We start from the raw sequence: 19,050 nt of genomic DNA on the forward strand, positions 1-19,050 counted from the left end.
ATAAACTAGATGCAGATGTATTGAACTAACCTCAAAGAGTTATTAATGAGAAATTAGAAACTGGATGCAAATGCAATAAACTAATCTAAAGACTAATTAACGAATATAGAAACATAAAAATGGATGCAAATGCACAATCGAACTAACCTCAATGAATAATTAACGGAAATCATAAATTTGATGCAAACCGCATTGAACAAACCTCAAAAAATAATTAACGGAAATCGAAAACTTGCTGCAAATGCATTAAACTAACCAAAAAAAACAATTAACGTAAAATCAAAACAATGAATCTAAATCAGATTGAACTAACCTCAAAGAATAATTAACTGAAAATCGAAAACTAGATGCAATTGCATTAAACTAAAATCATATATTAACTAACAGGCTGGGAAATAAAAAATTGGATGCAATATCCTTGATGAATATATAACGGAAAATCAGAAACTGGATGCAAATGCATTGAAATAACCTCAAAGAATAGTTTAATTGGAAATCGGAAACCGGATGTAACTACATCGAACTACCTTCAAAGCATAAATAACCGGAAATTGGAAGCTAGATGCAAACTAACTTCGAAAAATAATTAACGGAAAATCAGAAACTGGATGTAGATGTATTAAACTAACCTCAAAGAGCAATTAACAGGAAATTAGAACATTGATGCAAATGCAATTAACTAATCTCAAAGAATAATTAATGAAACATTGAAAACTATATGGAACTGCACTGAATTAACCTTAATAAATAACTAATGGGAAATCGTAAACTTGGTGCAACTGCACTAAACTAACCTCAAAAAATAATTAACGGGAAATCAGAAACTTGATACAACTACATTGAATTAACCTCAAAGAATAATTAATGAGAAATCGGAAACTAGATCCAACTACATTGAATTAGCCTCAAAGAATAATTAACGTAAAATCGAAAACTTGATGCAAATGCATTGAACTAACCTCGAAACATAGTTGTATTATATATAGGGAGAATATAATATCTCGACAAGTATAGTTTTGCATTTTAAGTAGTGTTTATTATAATTATTTTATTATAATTGTGAATGACTTGTTATTTAAGTAGCTTCAATATTATTTTCGTCACATTGGACATTCTCACAAAATTTCAATCAAACTTTTATTATTAAACATAACAACAACAAAAAATCGATGGGTTTTACCAAGGTTTAGTGTTTTCTTTTGATAGAGAGTGGTGCAAGAAATTTGAACAAGTGATTAATATAATTTATAAACAGTTGCTAATATTTTTTAGAATAATTTAATATAACGACACCCGTTCGTAGGACGGGTTCGAAAGCTAGTGTATATTATAAGCTCAATGAGGAAGAGTACTAATCTCCAGTTGATTACATTCTTAAGTATGCATCTTATGAACATATAATATGTACAAAAAAAAAAAGTACTAACATAGATCTTGTAGAATAACTCTGAAACAGTTTCCCTTGGCATTAAAGGCCATCATACACATAATAACCCCCGGAGGTTATATGAGCTCTATTGAAAGGTACTCCTCTTACTGATAAAATTGCCTGGTTCAGTTTAGATGCATGGTGTACCACTTGTTTGAACCTCTGCAAGAACAATCCAACACAATCATGAGATAATAACTTAACAACCAAAAACGGTTGTAAAATCAAATAAGAAGGGCACACGAATACATGAACAATTGATCACAAAAAATTCAGGTGATTTGGCATGTGAATGTGTCCAATACCTGTCTACCATAACATATATTCATTACAATGAACTACCCAAAATGCAACCAGTACAAGGTGTACAAATCTTTGCCAGTAATTATTGACTCTACAAGCCGGAAACCTTAAATTTCCGAATTAGTGCCCCTAATCCTGGTAAACCGTATAATATATATCCTTATTGTACTCAGGCAGAACCTGACAAGATCTATTGCAGCAATAAAGTCGATCAATATTTGCTATGAAATCGTACATACCATATATATGGTATATTGATATATATATTCATGAATTTGGAAAAAAAATCACAAACCTTGTTGTCATCAGCATAAATCTGGAATCTAAGCTACTGCATATAGGACATGAATTTTTTTAACCAGGCCGTTCAAGCATACTAGTGCTATTCAAATGTCTTGTTTACCATAAAAAAACAAGGCCAGGGGTTGATCTCAAACAATGACTATAGTTGCAACTAACCTAAAGACACACTTGTTAATCACTACTTAACTAAAATGTCTAATCCACAATAAACTAAACTCACTAAAAGTTCAGCAGCATTATCGACATTTTCCAACAACGTATCACGATATGCCAAGTGTCTCCATACCATTTGATATTCTCTAGCATTAGTAATCCCAGTCAACGTTTTCTTAACTATTTCATTCCAGTCAATTTTCTTATCAGTTAAAAATTTTGATATTTCTTGAAGCAAAGTGTCATAGCCCGAATTTCTAAACAAAAACACTAATCAAACAATAAAAAACGCAGGGCGATTCGGGGTCTTGGTCGAACGCCAGTAATGGCTGTTTCAAAGCTTCCCCTCACCCAATCAATCCAAACACCAATTCAATACCCAACCCTTCACTACCACAACCAAACATCATCAATAAACATTCACAGTTAACAATTTATCATTACCACAAATCAATAAAAACCACACTTCGAAAAAAAAACAAAGAACGGTTTGGTTCAGCTGATGGCGACGCCATTGATGCTATGTTCCGAGTTCCGGCCGATTCAATTTAGAGTTCAGTTATTAACCAATTCCCTATGCTAACATATAACCAAATTCCATTGCTAAACCAGAGGAGAGAAAGATAGAATAACGGCAGAAAAACGAAACCGTATCAAAACACAGTATGAACACAGCCCATTTTTTTTTTATCTAACAAATAACGAGAAATTTATAAAAAAAACATAAAGTATCTACTCACTGTTATAAACCGAACAGCTTTCCGAAAACAGAAAAACCCCCAAAGAATAAAGTCGACTGTCGCGCGAAAAGATAATCTTTCTCGTTCAAACCCTTTTTTCTTCCTTTCTGTAAAACTCTCCCTTTTTGTTTTTCCCTAAAAACTCTACGTGAGAAACCCTTATTTTCTAGTTTTTAAAACCTCCCCGTAAAACAAGGGTTTTAAACCTATCTACTTACTTACGGGCTTTTATCCGAACTACTGGATATCCTATTTCTGTTTTATCTGTTTACATTATTATTATTATTATTACTATTAATATTATTAGGAAAATAAAAGAAATAAAACACGGGGTGTTATAATATACACACCTTAAAAGGATCTCGTCCTGAGATTCAAGGTAGAGTGTAGATTAACCAAACAAACAGTACGTCAATCAATAAAAATGAGACATACGTGTATACGTAAGTATACACACCTTAAAAGGAATACACATATACAATATCATATAGATAGACATACTAATATGCAAAACACATACTTTGAAAGTGTGTCAATATACGTATTGAACCCAAGAAATACGTATATATGCTAGCATACACAACTCAAACGAATAAACATAATTAATTTCTTCAATTGCTAACACTTATAAACCCATTATTTCACAATTTAGCAAAACCCATATTCTTCAAGTTAAATCATACTAAAAAGGCAATGTAGTTCCTCTCACACCGAGGCAGTTAGTTCCTCTCTTAGTATTTCCCAACTAATCCAAAGCGTGTAAAAAAATATACATATTATAATTTCCTTTTTAACGATCTTTCCTGTCAAAACTATTTGTTTAAAAACTCATATGTTTTATCCACCACCTTAGTGTTTACACATATATCAACATTTCTCTCAGTGTCTCACAAACACCACATGTTCGAAAATAAAAATATAAAACGTATAGATTGATTCATATTATCAACGGCCTACACTATGTCCACCATCACATAGGATCAAACACCTACAATGTGAGGCATGCATACTGGCTCACACACCAACGATATGCAAGTATACACTGGTTCACACACCAACGATGCATACTAACTCTCTACCATCACATAGGATCAAACACCAACGATGTGTGGTATGCACACTGGATCACACTCCAACGATGTACATGTACACACTGGATCAAACTCCAACGATGCATACAGAGAGATGTTATGTATATTGGATCACACACCAACGATATACATAACTTGGACAATATCAAATATTTCAAATCCAACCTTTATCAAAAGGGTTTCTTTATTCCTTGGATAATTCCAATTTACTCAACTATGAAATTTTAAAATAACAATTTCTTCTTTAGTCAATACTTACTTAAAAATAGAAAACTCCGTTAGGAAAACAACACTATAACATGCAAAAATTTCGATTATAAATTTTATAAGAAATTAACCGTTAAAACAAGCATTTTATTTTCCTAATCATATCCCAACATTCCACTATAAAAGTACACACAAAACAACAAGCCAAACCAAATACCACAAATAAACACTCCTACTACCCATTCACCACAATTCGAGGATCACCTAGACCTTCACTATCTAGGCTAACCTAAGCTCCGATACCAAAATGTCACAGCCCGAATTTCTAAACAAAAACACTAATCAAACAATCAAAAACGCATGGCGATTCGGGGTCTTGGTCGAACGCCAGTAATGGCTGTTTCAAAGCTTCCCCTCACCCAATCAATCCAAACACCAATTCAATACCCAACCCTTCACTACCACAACCAAACATCATCAATAAACATTCACAGTTAACAATTTATCATTACCACAAATCAATAAAAACCACACTTCAGAAAAAAAAAACAAAGAACGGTTTGGTTCAGCTGATGGCGACGCCATTGATGCTATGTTCCGAGTTCCGGCCGATTCAATTTAGAGTTCAGTTATTAACCAATTCCCTATGCTAACATATAACCAAATTCCATTGCTAAACCAGAGGAGAGAAAGATAGAATAACGGCAGAAAAACGAAACCGTATCAAAACACAGTATGAACACAGCCCATTTTTTTTTATCTAACAAATAACGAGAAATTTATAAAAAAAAAAACATAAAGTATCTACTCACTGTTATAAACCGAACAGCTTTCCGAAAACAGAAAAACCCCCAAAGAATAAAGTCGACTGTCGCGCGAAAAGATAATCTTTCTCGTTCAAACCCTTTTTTCTTCCTTTCTGTAAAACTCTCCCTTTTTTGTTTTTCCCTAAAAACTCTACGTGAGAAACCCTTATTTTCTAGTTTTTAAAACCTCCCCGTAAAACAAGAGTTTTAAACCTATCTACTTACTTACGGGCTTTTATCCGAACTACTGGATAACCTATTTCTGTTTTATCTGTTTACATTATTATTATTATTATTACTATTAATATTATTAGGAAAATAAAAGAAATAAAACACGGGGTGTTATACAAAGTAATTATCGTCGCCGCTGAATATTTTGGTAAGAGTAATGAGATGTCTTCTTCACTGATGCTAATTTTATTCTTTTTCCTCGTTTCAGCCATTTATTTTACGACTGGGTGTAGGTGATCAGAGTAGTGATGATTTGAGGACGTTGAAGAAGAAGAAGTGTCCCTCTTGTGTTTGGACTTTGGAGAGAGAGAGATTTTCTTCCTTTTTTTTTATACTGTTGTTGACGGTTTAAACCTTGGGGAAATTTTAAATTACTGTTTTTGATGCGTGCTTTTAGGAAGGGTTTTAAGGGGATTCTATACTTAAGAGGTGGAAGACTGGTGATGGTATCTTTAGGGTTTGATCTAGTGTCGTTTTGCACAATAAAAGTGTACTACTAGCAAATGTTCAATTGCCACGTGTACAACAAAATATGTATTCCTAGGCGAAGTGGTCAACTGTGTAAGACTTCTCTGCCGAGAACTCCTAACCCACAAACATTAATTGAAGCTGGGAAATTATTCAATTTCAAATTGTATAAATAACAAGTTTTGAAGTATTTATTTTAGCAATCTCTTATTTTGAACACGAACTCTTTCTAAAGTCTAATTGAGGAAGAATTGATGTGTGTTTCATTCAAACGTTAGAGAGAAGTATATCCTAAAGAAACATTTGCCTTGAGTTTAATTGGTAAAGTTTCAATATGACATCACTCCACCATTGAGCTACGTTCCACCAATAAATTAAAATGAAAATTCTATTCCATAAAGTAATAGTTGATTCCATATTATCTGGCAAATTTTAAATTAAGTCCTAACGAAACCATGAACAAAGAGAAACAATATGAGTTTGGAAATTTGATACTATTAAGGCTGAGTCCAATGGCTCCCTATCCCCTTAAAAGTAGAGCTAAAATCTAACAGATTTTACTCTCTATCATTAATTGTCTTTGTATATATACAAAGGATTTTACTCTGTATATATAGAGAGTAAAATAAGGATAAAGAGTAAAATCCTTTGTATATATACAAAGAAAATTAATGATAGAGAGTAAAATATGTTGACTTTAACTCTACTTTTAAGGGGATAGGGAGTCATTGGACTCGGCCTAAGATGAGTTAAAAATAGGTTAGAAGTCTGGATTTTCTTGACTTTAACTATTTTTGGATTGAGTTAGAACTTAGGAGTAGGAGGAATAGAACTTGTAAAGAATTGAACAACCATGAAGATGAAGAGCCTTCCATGACTGACTTTTCAATTTGGTTTTCTTTCTTTCCTTTAATTTTCCACGCCATTATCATTATGTAGTATTAAATCTTAACTAGAGATAAGGAATAATAAATTAACATGGGGCTTTAGATAATTTATATATAGAGAGTAAAATAAGGATAAAGAGTAAAATCCTATTGTATATATACATAGGAAATTAATGAGAGAGAGTAAAATCTGTTGACTTTAACTCTACTTTTAAGGGGATAGGGAGCCATTGGACTCAGCCTAAGATGAGTTAAAAATAAGTTAGAAGTCTGGATTTTCTTGACTTTAACTATTTTTAGATTTGACTTAGAACTTAGGAGTAGGAGGAATAAAACTTGTAAAGAATTGAACAACCATGAAGATGAAGAGCCTTCCATGACTGACTTTTCAGTTTGGTTTTCTTTCTTTCCTTTAATTTTCCACGCCATTATCATTATGTAGTGTTTAATCTTAACTAGAGATAAGGAACAATAAATTAACATGGGGCTTTAGATAATTTATATATAGAGAGTAAAATAAGGATAAAGAGTAAAATCATTTATATATATACAGAGAAAATTAATGATAGAGAGTAAAATTTGTTAACTTTAGCTCTACTTTTAAGGGGATAGGGAGCCATTGAACTCAGCCTAAGATGAGTTTAAAATAAGTTAGAAGTCTGGATTTTCTTGACTTTAACTATTTTTGGATTTGAATTAGAACTTAGGAGTAGGAGGAATAGAACTTGTAAAGAATTGAACATCCATGAAGATGAAGAGCCTTCCATGACTGACTTTTCAGTTTGGTTTTCTTTCTTTCCTTTAATTTTCCACGCCATTATCATTACTAGCAAGATGCACGTGCTATGCACGTAGTTGACAAACACATTTATTACGGGATATATATATATATATATATATATATATATATATATATATATATATATATATATGAAGGTTAGTAAAGTATGTGAATTTGGGTGATGTAAGTATTATTTAGTGAACATGTATGAAATGATAAATAGTTAAATACAATTAAAACCGGATCACTAACGATTGTGAAAGATTATCGTTTTGTGTAGTCGACACGTTTACTGCTAAATGGGGAAAGATAAAGGGCCACTATTGCCATGACCATCTAAAATTAAGTTATAAATTTATAACATTGACTTCAGTCCCAAAAGAGTTATGCATTCTATAGAATATAATTTTATTTAGTGGCACTGAAATACTTAATATAGTCCTAATACTCGACCATATAATGGAAGAGTTACGCTAAGGAATGATAGTTAGTTAAACAGATTAAAAAAGAGTGAAACTCATCATCTGCGATATTTAATCCATTTGGCTCTTTAATTGCTCGACCCGACAAAGTAGGGAATCCACTCAGCTGCAAAAGTTTCATAGTCGAAGTAAATGCATCACACATTTATCACATATGAAAAAGCAGACATTAGCAAATGACTGAAAATGTTAGTTGATCAAATCACTCAAAAGACACCATTGTGTAGTTTCCTTTCGGTGCACATTTCTTTCTTATAGAAAATAAAAAACATAGTTATGCTACAGTTCAATGTTGTAGCTGACATATACACATCATTCATGTGTAAAGTATGTATTCATGTCATCGCTACATGCATGTGATGTTGTACACTCCAAAAATATCATCACTCAAGCCAAGTTACTAAACTCCAGTCAGTGCCCCAATATACACCCCCAAAGTTTGGGGCTCTCACCGCCCCCATGAGATGTGTGTCATCAAGTGCTAGTAGATATGACAGTCATGCAGTAACCAAGTGGTTGGAAATAACAGTTTTAACTTAAATAATTTGATTTACTTACTTGAGGATTCTACAAGGAGAAGTTTGTTTCCATCTCTATTGGGTGGAAAACGATGCTAAATCCCCTATATGCCATTAGATGATCCTTAGTTAGCCACTGACACAGCTAATCCTACAGACTCAGAACTATGTATAATGTCCCAGGCCACTATTTTATTTTGTTATTGTGATGTCCAAAGACCACAGTCAAACCAGAAGAAAGAAAATACATATCCAGATACACACAATAAAGAGACCTAACAGAATATATTATACTCAACATGTTTTCATGCACAATCTACAGAGACGTACTTTGATCCCTCAGGCAGCATAGTGGTAGATGACCCCTCAGATTTGATGATAACTTTATTTATGTAGGATGTGCAATAAAAATTGAGGAAAATGAGACCAAAAGAAAATAGCAATAAAAATGTTAGACAAAAGAAATCATAAAAGCGGATTTTTTTTTTAAATAAAAAAGAAAAGAAGAAATTTTTCAAGCAATAATCTTTAAATACGTATTGGTGATCCCTCAAGAAGCACAAGGATAGATGATCCTCAGACTCAATAAAAATGTTTTCCAAGTCAATGTATAATGCCCAAAAGAACAAAGTGGAAACAAAATAAAAAAGAATTTGGAAAGAACCCGACATAAATAAAGTAAAAAAAACTTACATACATAAGTTCATAAATCCAGCGCAAACTACTTTTGGTACACGCTTTCAAAAATAATCTACAAAGACATGAGATCAACCCTCGGGCAGCATACTTGTAGGTGATACCCCAAGCACAATGATGGCTTGCATGTCTAAGTATGATGTGCATGAAAACACACTAAAAGAATTGAGATATAAAATAAAAAAAATAGCTTACAGAAACGAAATCAGGAGATCTACACAAAGAGGATGTATTCAAGCAGTCTACAAATCCATGATATTATAATCCCTCAAGCCAAGACACGGCTTAGATGATCACTTGGGACTCATTAGCAATGACTTCCAACCGGATAACGATTGAATTTCATCGACTCATTATGATGTGCAAGAAAACACCCTCAAATAAACAAACAAAACGGGACATGAAAGCAAGTAAAAACTCACATAAACGAATTCATAAAATCCATAGAATGAAAGTATACTTTTTATAACATGGTCTTGAGGACAATCTTAAAAGGTGCAGCACAGTCTAAGTATGAAAATAGCAAAAACAAAACAAAAAAATTGGGACAATAAATCTAGTTAAAACTTAAAACAAACTAAAAGGAATCTATAGAAATCAAAAGAAAATACTTTTACAATAAGCTTTCACGCAAAATTTACAAGGACGTCAGATGAACCCCCAGGTAGTCCGATTATTGGTGATCGATCCCAATAGTCATGACTATCATTGTCCCCATAGATGTGCAACAAAACGCGTTCTTAAAAAAAAGACAATTTGCATGAATAATTTCAAATTAAGATTTCTCCTTCGAATACTTCAGGCCAAGGTTCAAAATATCGACGATATATCCGATATATCGCCAATATATATCGGTATTTTGGTACACCGATATCGATATTTCCGATATATATCCACCGAATATAGTACCCTTATTTTTCCGATATATATCGGGATTTCCGATATAAAAGTTTATATCGCCGATATAATTGATATATCCGATATTTACGATATATATCGTTTGACTTTTTGACCATTTTTTAATATAAATCCGATATTTCCAATATATTTCCGATATTATATTTCCGATATATCCGATATTTTCGATATTTTAAATAGTTTGGACTGATCACCAAAAAAATAGATATATCCGATATTTCCGATATATCCGATATATATCGGTTTTTGGGTACACCGATATATTTATCGATATCGATATTTTGAACCTTGCTTCAGGCACAATCTAGAAAAACATGATATGATTCCTCAGACAGGCACATCTGTAAGAGGAACCCTCAACGTCAATAGTAATGACTTTCATCGTCATTATATGAGACACAGACAAACAAAATTTATGAGACACAAGATCAAGTCATTACTATCATAGAACAATTATGGGCTGTCGGTGAACCACGTTCCCTGATATAACACGGAAGTCCCCCTATACATTATCCCCATCTAATAAAATAACCAAAAGCTGGATGTATTAGGTATACACTCATCCAAGCAATTTAAATATAGAAGATTACTTAAGTATATGTAAACAGGATGCAATTTATTAATTTTATTATTATTATAATCATTATAATTATGAATAATAAAATGTCAAGTGTGAACAATAAAAGGCAATGCCTATCTTTTCAAAGACAAAGATACCTATATATTAAAACCATTTATGATTGATGAACACAACCCTATCCACCGCGATTGGAACACATACAGAGAAGAAACCCCGTAATTGCAGCTGAAAGTTAAGCTCGACAGCGAACCTCTACAAAGTGAGGACAAAAATCTACTTCAAAGTTGAAAATCATATTGACCAACAGAAATATTGATGATTACACTCTCATGACATGCAATGAACCTCTAAGTCTCATATAGAAAACGTCCTCACCAACGACACATTTATCTTAATAGAATAACGCCAAAGGTTACAAACTTCGCAACAAAACCAAATTCTATAAACATAACCCTAGATTCCACTTCAAAGCCTATAAAGGAGCACACAATTTAGTTAGATTTGCAGAGAAAAAGGGGATTACCACTTACCAGCTTGGATGTCAAGACCCTCAACTTTGTCAACTGAAACATCAACCAACGCAGTTCTAATCACTTTTAGTGGGTCAATAATTCCAGTTATCACCATGTCTACATATTCACCTGGTTATACAAATTAAGCAAAGATTAGAGAAATCTATATTAATTTAGCGAATAACATTGTTGTAGCTTCATACCTTTAGCTGCATCATATCCAAGGTCATAGTCATCCTGCTCCAATAGCTTGCCAACAATCACAGCACCATCAACTCTAGGATTAGCAGCAATTATGTGAACTGGTATCTGAAGTTGAAAGAGGACCCAAAGGCCAAAACAAAATATTAGATTAGTAAATTAGGTATCAAAAGGTCTAAAAAAATAGGATGCAAATGTTGAATTGAACTCCACTTATAAGTACCCACTTGTATACTTAAATAGTGTCAAAAGGAAAAATCATGCAGAACAATTTCAATGAGACTTCTATAGAGAATATCATGTTTGTCGAATGTTTGCAATAAATACGTGTTCTAATAAACCAGTTGGCAATGAAATATTAACCTTCAGAGCATTCTAAATAATCTGGACTCCAACTTTCTGGTCAAAATTTGCAGTTTGCAATTTGTCCAACTCCTTTGATGCATAAATAGGGCAACACCACCACCTGCAGAAGAAAGGCTCTTATAAATCACATTTTCAATCCCCTAACCAACCTAAAGAAAGAGTGACAATTTATCAAATATTGAATTTACCTGGTACAATTCCCTCTTCAATAGCCGCTCTGGTTGCATTTAGTGCATCAGTAACTCTATCCTTTTTCTCCCCGACTTCAGTTTCGCTACCACCTCCAATCTGCAAGAAAACCAACCACTCAATTGAAATATTATAGAAATTTAATCCTAAACATTTAACTTTAATATAAATAAACTACAGAAGGAAAATCATGTCATGCTCTTATTTGTTGTCTACTTCCCACCGTATCATTTTTGTCATCTGCTGCTTTTCTAATTTTGACTGAGTAGTAAACCACCTTATTATTCACCCTAGCAGCCCAGTCGAAGCCAAGTGTCCAACAAAAACTTAATATATTCTTGTAGTACTATTTCCTTCAAAATATATTTCTTGTGCCCATCAAAGAAACGTAAGTACTAAATTAGATTCTTTCCCCAGTGACTGTAACACACCTGCCAAGTTAATGCATGTGAACAAAGAATTTGAGCATATACAAGATGATGGAGCTCCTCCATGCTGATTCCTCCCAGGTTACAACGCTCTTCATGTAGGAGAGTTTCAGCTTGAGTGCTCCTTGCTGTAAACAACTCAATGGCATGAGCAACCATCCTGCAAAAAAAAGTACAACATCTGGTTACCCTTAAGGCATCATAGACGGGGAAAAAACAGCAACCACATAATAACTTAATAATCAACATCAAGAATGTAGCTTTTCCACGATTTACAAATCAAGTAAAATAATTACATGCATGAGAAGTAGAGCAGCTCACCAGGGGCCAAAAGCTCTTGAACATTCAAGCTAAAACGACCTGAATCATACAGGTAAAATAAGCAATTCCAGAAGCAAAAGAGAAAATTAAGTACATGCAAAAACAAAATAATTCATCATTACCTCAATGTTTTCTCCTAGAATTCCAAGGATATGCCCCATCAAACTATGCGGGTTGGATAGTGGTTTTAATTGCATGCATTTCGAGCTAAGTCAGACATTCCTTCTAAGCCCTAATCCGGGATTAAAGCTTATAAGCCGCTGATAAAGACACAAAACACCAAAAAGAATAAATTCATACCGTAAGTAATATAAACACGACAACACTCACCATTGTAAATGGTCCGACATAAAGAAAGTTTGATATATACTGACTCCATCCGGTGACATGTCACACTACTAAGAATGTTAGTGTTTCCCAGCATGACCTGTAACAAGTTCTTCAAGCCCTCCCTGGTTTGGCGATGATCGCACCGAACCCAGAAAGCACTGCAGTCTAGCTTAGCTATATGTCCTCGCACTGAACCCAAAAAGCACTGCAGTCTAGCCTAGTTATCGTCCTCCTGACCGAACCCAAAAGCACTGCAGTCTAGCCTAGCTATCTGTCCTCACCATCTTTCCCATGCCTGGGCATAAACTCAAAATGGTAAGGCAGTGCAGACATAACTAATAAGAAATACTTTTATCATGGAAAATCCAATTAGTACCTTCATAAACTCAGACTTGGTTTTGAAGCATTCACCTAATTTTGTGTCATCTAACCTTCGAACGCATATTGGCATTTTCAACACAAGAACGACTATCTTCCTTCCGAGTCCATTCTCAGTCTGCTCAATCAAATGCACAACCAAAATTTGCATAAAAAGACCATATCAATTACATGGACATCCAGATCGAAAGGTATCTAACAGCTCGGATTTTAGTTTGCCAAATGGATTTATTCGATCATTAGTTTCATATAATAAATAACGATACAAAAAAGTTTATAATAAAGGGCAAAGATCAAACAGATTTACACCATGATTCGATACATCATACATGCCTTCAACTAATACAAACACAGAGAAGTGGAGTCGGATATCAAACCAATTAACAACGCTTAACTACTGTCTTCAGTAGTCAAATAGCAAAGCATTGATATATAAGTTGTAAACAAATCCATTTTTTGCAAACTTCCGAAACATTCCTTGGTACTGGGATAATGGTATGAATCTCCACAAATGCCTGAACCCGAATGGGTTAGTTTGTTTCGACTAAATTTATTTTCCGAAATAAAGAGTTTATAAAAAAAAAAAATCTTCTTACTGCTCTGGTTATTGCTTCGACGTTTGCCATTTTCTGAATGAATGGAACACACGCTTTGGAAGACAAAAATATAGTTTGCAATAGAATGAGAGTAGCAGTTGAAAAAAAATTTATGCGAAACAGAAGAGATGGGAGAGAAGGGAAAAGAATCGGTTCCTATTCTTTAATTAGACTTTTCTTTTTCTTAACCTCTTATTAAATAACCCAATTAATTATTGTTAATTAAATGGCATTTATAGTGCGTACAATTGAGAATTGCGTGGATTTGGTTTTCTAATATATTGCCACATGAAAAGACTGATTGGCCCTATTTAAAGGTGTTAAGCAATTATTTTATTTAAGGACAATATCGGTACTGAAAATTTATAAACACATAAAAAGACAAAATAGTCCTCATTAATAAATAGTTAGGCATCTGATTTGATTATTCATCAAGGGTATTATGCGTCAGAAAAAGTCCCGGATGAATTTAAGAGGCCACAATCATTATAGATATACTAATAGTAGAGATGTAGTGTTAAATCTTAACTAGAGATAAGGACCAATAAATTAACATGGGGCATTAGATAATTTATATATATAGAGTAAAATAAGGATAAAGAGTAAAATCCTTTGTATATATATACAGAGGAAATTAATGATAGAGAGTAAAATCTGTTGACTTTAGTTCTACTTTTAAGGGGATAGGGAGTCATTGGACTCAGCCTAAAATGAGTTAAAAATAGGTCAGAAATCTGGATTTTCTTGACTTTAACTATTTTTGGATTTGAATTAGAACTTAGGAGTAGGAGGAATAGAACTTATAAAGAATTGAACAACCATGAAGATGAAGAGCCTTCCATGACTGACTTTTCAGTTTGGTTTTCTTTCTTTCTTTTAATTTTCCACGCCATTATCATTATGTAGTGTTAAATCTTAACTAGAGATAATGAACAATAAATTAACATGGGGCTTTAGATAATTCATCATTTGATGAATGACCTAGCGTGCAAGCTAACTTTTATGTATAATAACACAAATTCCACAACCATTATTGATTTTTTTTTTTTTCATTTTTGGTAACAAATTAATGAAAACTCTTTCAGCAATATTTGAACACCATTTTATTATTTTTCTTATTTCAAAATTTAAAATACATACATTTAACAACTTAACAAGAACCATCTGTCTAATGTATTTTTTTTTCTCTATCATTTAAATAAAAAGAAAAAAAAAATAGTATATTTTTCTTTTGACATCCAAAAAACTTTATCATTTTTTTGTTAATTTCACAAATCCCGTATTTTGAAAATGATTTGATAACCTATATTATTCATCAATTTTGAACAATCGCAAAAAATAAAAATAAAAAATAACAAAAAGATAAAATCTACAGCTAGAGGCATAACTTTTTTTTTCCCTCCTGGTTGCAACTTTTGAGTTTAAAAATATTCTTTGTTTTGTTTTTCTAAATACCCACTCAAGATTGATTAAACTAAAATTAATCATACAAAAAACATTAAAATTTCAAGTAATCCACTCAAAATTAACTAAACTAAAACTACCCGCAATTCTAATAATAAAAATGTAATACCAAAAAGTCTAAGACATTACTTCCTTCACTTATATATGCCACTGGTGCTCCAATTCTGATTCATCATCGTTTTATTTGTTCAATCGTGTAAAGTAGTGTTTTCGAAAAAAGTAATTAATTAATGATTTCTCGTGGAAGAGTTACAAATAAAAACCTTAATAACAATTGCATATGATTGTAGCAATATAATTCTTAAAATCTTTCAGCAACTTTTGAACTCAGTGTAACTTCTTCAAATTTTAGGATATTTTATGACCAACTCTGCAAGAATATTTTCAACTCTATAAAAGATAAATAAAAGTACATATTAAAAAAGAAAGTAACAGATAACAACAAAAATTCATATGAAATAGCTCAATCGAAAATATGCCATATGGAAATCATGTAAACCCCTAGCCTGTTTTAGTTACATGGAGAGGTATTTTTGTCAATATATATTGTACACAAAGAATATAAAATATAAGTTTTGATAAACTTATAATATATTTGTATTTTTTTAGATAAATTATGTGCAATACATATGATGTTAAGGATTATATGCTATCACTAGGGCCTAAGTTCAGGTTTTCAGGTCAGAAGGCTTAATCCTTAACATATAACTTTTTTTTATAAATTTAAAACAAGTTACACGATGCATAAGCTAGAAAATATGTATAGGTCATAATGACATTATATGGTCATTTTCATATGCTAATGGAGTATTTAATTAACCTCTACTAATAACTAGGGCTGGCAATGGGTTGGATCGGTCCGGATATATGCAAATCCAAAACCGATCCGCTTTTTAACAATACATACCAGAATCGGATCCGACCCGAATGGATATTTGAGTTAGAGAACCATAACCGAACCGAAAACTTTTTTTTGATTCCGGATCCGATCCGTTCCGAACCAATAAGCTCAATTTCAATCCGGTGAACCGAGTTCTTTATAATTGGATCCTAATTTTCGTTATATAAATATTAAATAATTTTTTTTTGCTAAACACAGAAATAGGATACACAAATCCAAAAGGCATAATGAATGATTTTAAATCCAAATTTGTAAGGGAGGATTTTCCTTTAGATAGAAACCATCTTTTTGTTATGTAAAAAACATATCGTAATATTACATATGTATTTTGCATATCTTATTTTGGAACTTCAAATATTGTAATGTTGCGGTAATAGAAATATATGGTGGAGGAAAATTAGGAAGAATAAGACTAAAAATTTTAATCGGATCAGGCCTATAACGGTTCGGTACATACTTAATCTAGAACCAATCCAATAAGAGTCTGGTTCTGATTTTCAAGACCCAGAACCGATCCAATATGCTAACTACCTGTCCCAGATCCGCTTTTATTGGTTCGGATCGGATCGGGTATCGGTTCTTACCCGACCCATTGCCAACCCTACTAATAACCAAACGTAACTCATTATGTAACTTACAACACTGCACATCTATCATATATAGCTGGTCTCATATATATTTACTATTAATTTGATCATGTAATAAGTGAGACATAAATTTGGCTTTTGAAAACTTATACTTAATATATACATTTTGTTTATGACAAATTATGTATAATATATAAGCTGTTAATGATCATATGCTATCACTTGGGCCTAAGATTAGATATTTAGGTTAGAAGACATAGTCCTTAACATATATGTTTTTTAAAAATTTAAAACAAGTTCTATTATGCATAAGCTAGGAAATATGTATAGGTAACAATGATATCATATGATAATTATCATATGCTAATAGAGTATTTAATCAACCTCATTCTACTAACCAAACATTTATAATTTATAACATTGCACGTCATAGTTGATTATATATGTTTATTAAGACTTGTGTTTATTTGCTAATTCATGTAATAAGAACTTGCACCATTACATGTAGTTTTTCAAAAGCTTCGTCATAACAATGTTGATAACTCGCTCATCAAGCTGCATAATAAAATTCTTGTCGTGGTAAGAGGAGATTTAACAATTTTTTATTTTATATTAAATGTTTAAATTAAAGATAGCAGGCATATCTAAATCCCAAGTGTTGATAAAGGAGAACACAATGATTTTTCACAAATAAAGCAATAGAATTTAAAGCTATAAAACTGAATTCCACACCACAAAATTATTCTAACTGCTAGTTAAGTTGAGTGTGGACATACATCATATAAACGTGAAGTAGTAGCTCCATATACAACACACTTAGTAGTTGATGCAACAGGTACTTAGTGTATGTGTTTATATCTTTATACTATATCAAGTTTCCTTCCACTTAGTAATTTCTTGTTCGATGATAAAAGGGGCATGCATGTTGCTCTCCATTGACCTTGTTACCAACTCCTAATCAATCATCTTCATTTTTTTTTTGTCATATTAACACCTAAAAAGAAAAAAGAACAAAAAAGGTCTAGTAATTTCATAAACGATCAACACTACACGTCGCTTACACGTCGCTTACCTACAGTGTTAAGAGACATAGGGTTCAAAAATCCTATGTTCTGAAATTTATGGATTAGTTCAAATTTATAAATCTATGCAATAGTTTCTTCACATAAATATCCGAATATCCAAATTTATGGAGTTATAAGAAAACCATAAAAATATTATATATTTAGCCAACAAGAATAGGAAAACTAAAACGTACTTGATGATCAATGCAATTTTACGTTTCTGATATGATTATATGCTTCCATTTTTCTCCAAAACAAAAGGATGATAATTGTTGCGTTTGTATTTAAATGAGAGTAAAATAGAAGGAGAGAGAGCAATTACGAGATCGAGGATGTATCATCATGGTGCTATGATTCATAATCCGAGTTTTGCTAGATTTCTAATTAGAAGTGGTGGAGTTTTGAAAAACAATAGTATGAAGTGATAAGCTAAAGGCTAAGTTAAAAGGTAGAAAAAGAGTATTTCCCAAATCTTTTGTATAATAATAGAAGTCAGTTCGCAAAGGAATAAGAAGTGAGATGATTTTTTCGCCCAAATCAAAAACATTAAACATGTGAGATTGATAGTTCGAGAGCTAAACTCGTGGCTCAAGCAAACCACAAAGAAAGTCTACATGTGTTTATATTTTTACGGGAGTTGCTGAAACCCACATTCCTAGTTTATTATGAGAGGGGCATTTTTTTTGTCACGGTGAATTATTTGCTCATCGCAATGCTCGTGCAAATACGACGATATCCCCTTTGTTGTCTCAATTGCAATAAAATATACAATTGTCTCAACTTTATTTCAAGACGGTTATAAAATAAAACCTTATCCAAAGATCCATTCTCCATGGATTCGTAGACAATTGCTTTCTTGTTTTTATCAAAGCAAAACCCATAGAATTTAACTAAGTTTCTATGGTAAGTTTTGCCCTTGGCAACCAAAACGTAAAGCGCAAGTGTAGGTGGAAGCGTGAGCGCTATAGTGCCCCAACTCAAAATTCCCCACTATCCAAAGCACCTTGAGAGCGTGTATACAATAGTTAAAGTACGAGTTTTTAATACACAAATGAAATTTATGTCGTTTTGAAGTATATAGCATTGTTTTACACCAATTTTGTAGTTTGTAGCAAATGTT

At 32.5% G+C, this 19,050-nt stretch overlaps 1 protein-coding gene and 1 long non-coding RNA gene across 2 annotated transcripts; both read right to left on the reverse strand.

Annotated features, from left to right (window-relative positions):
• Positions 1-1,300: 1,300 nt before the first annotated feature.
• LOC147484866 (uncharacterized) lies at positions 1,301-2,253 on the reverse strand. Its single transcript, XR_015205235.1, has 2 exons — positions 2,028-2,253; positions 1,301-1,591 (listed from the first exon to the last, which is right to left on the reverse strand). It is a non-coding gene; the product is annotated as an uncharacterized LOC147484866 (long non-coding RNA).
• An 8,424-nt stretch (positions 2,254-10,677) lies between these two features.
• Positions 10,678-12,806, reverse strand: LOC147484867 (uncharacterized). The gene is made up of 8 exons (XM_086581001.1): positions 12,733-12,806; positions 12,611-12,649; positions 12,293-12,449; positions 11,861-11,960; positions 11,670-11,772; positions 11,309-11,414; positions 11,124-11,234; positions 10,678-10,845 (listed from the first exon to the last, which is right to left on the reverse strand). The coding sequence occupies exons 3-5, from the start codon at positions 12,446-12,448 to the stop codon at positions 11,672-11,674; spliced, it is 357 nt and encodes a 118-aa protein (XP_086437127.1). The 5' UTR covers position 12,449; positions 12,611-12,649; positions 12,733-12,806; the 3' UTR covers positions 10,678-10,845; positions 11,124-11,234; positions 11,309-11,414; positions 11,670-11,671.
• Positions 12,807-19,050: the final 6,244 nt, after the last annotated feature.

The sequence above is a fragment of the Coptis chinensis genome, chromosome 8, assembly GCF_015680905.1.
Source record: "Coptis chinensis isolate HL-2020 chromosome 8, ASM1568090v1, whole genome shotgun sequence".
NCBI lineage: Eukaryota > Viridiplantae > Streptophyta > Magnoliopsida > Ranunculales > Ranunculaceae > Coptis > Coptis chinensis.

What these genes read in the sequence shown, in the direction of transcription:
- LOC147484867 (XM_086581001.1), bottom strand. Translation starts at nt 12,448, where the DNA reads ATGGTTGCTCATGCCATTGAGTTGTTTACAGCAAGGAGCACTCAAGCT. An exon ending in CACATGCATTAACTTGGCAG is followed by an intron (nt 11,961 to 12,292) that starts GTGTGTTACAGT and finishes GTTTTCTTGCAG; the next exon opens with ATTGGAGGTGGTAGCGAAAC. An exon ending in TGAAGAGGGAATTGTACCAG is followed by an intron (nt 11,773 to 11,860) that starts GTAAATTCAATA and finishes TTTCTTCTGCAG; the next exon opens with GTGGTGGTGTTGCCCTATTT.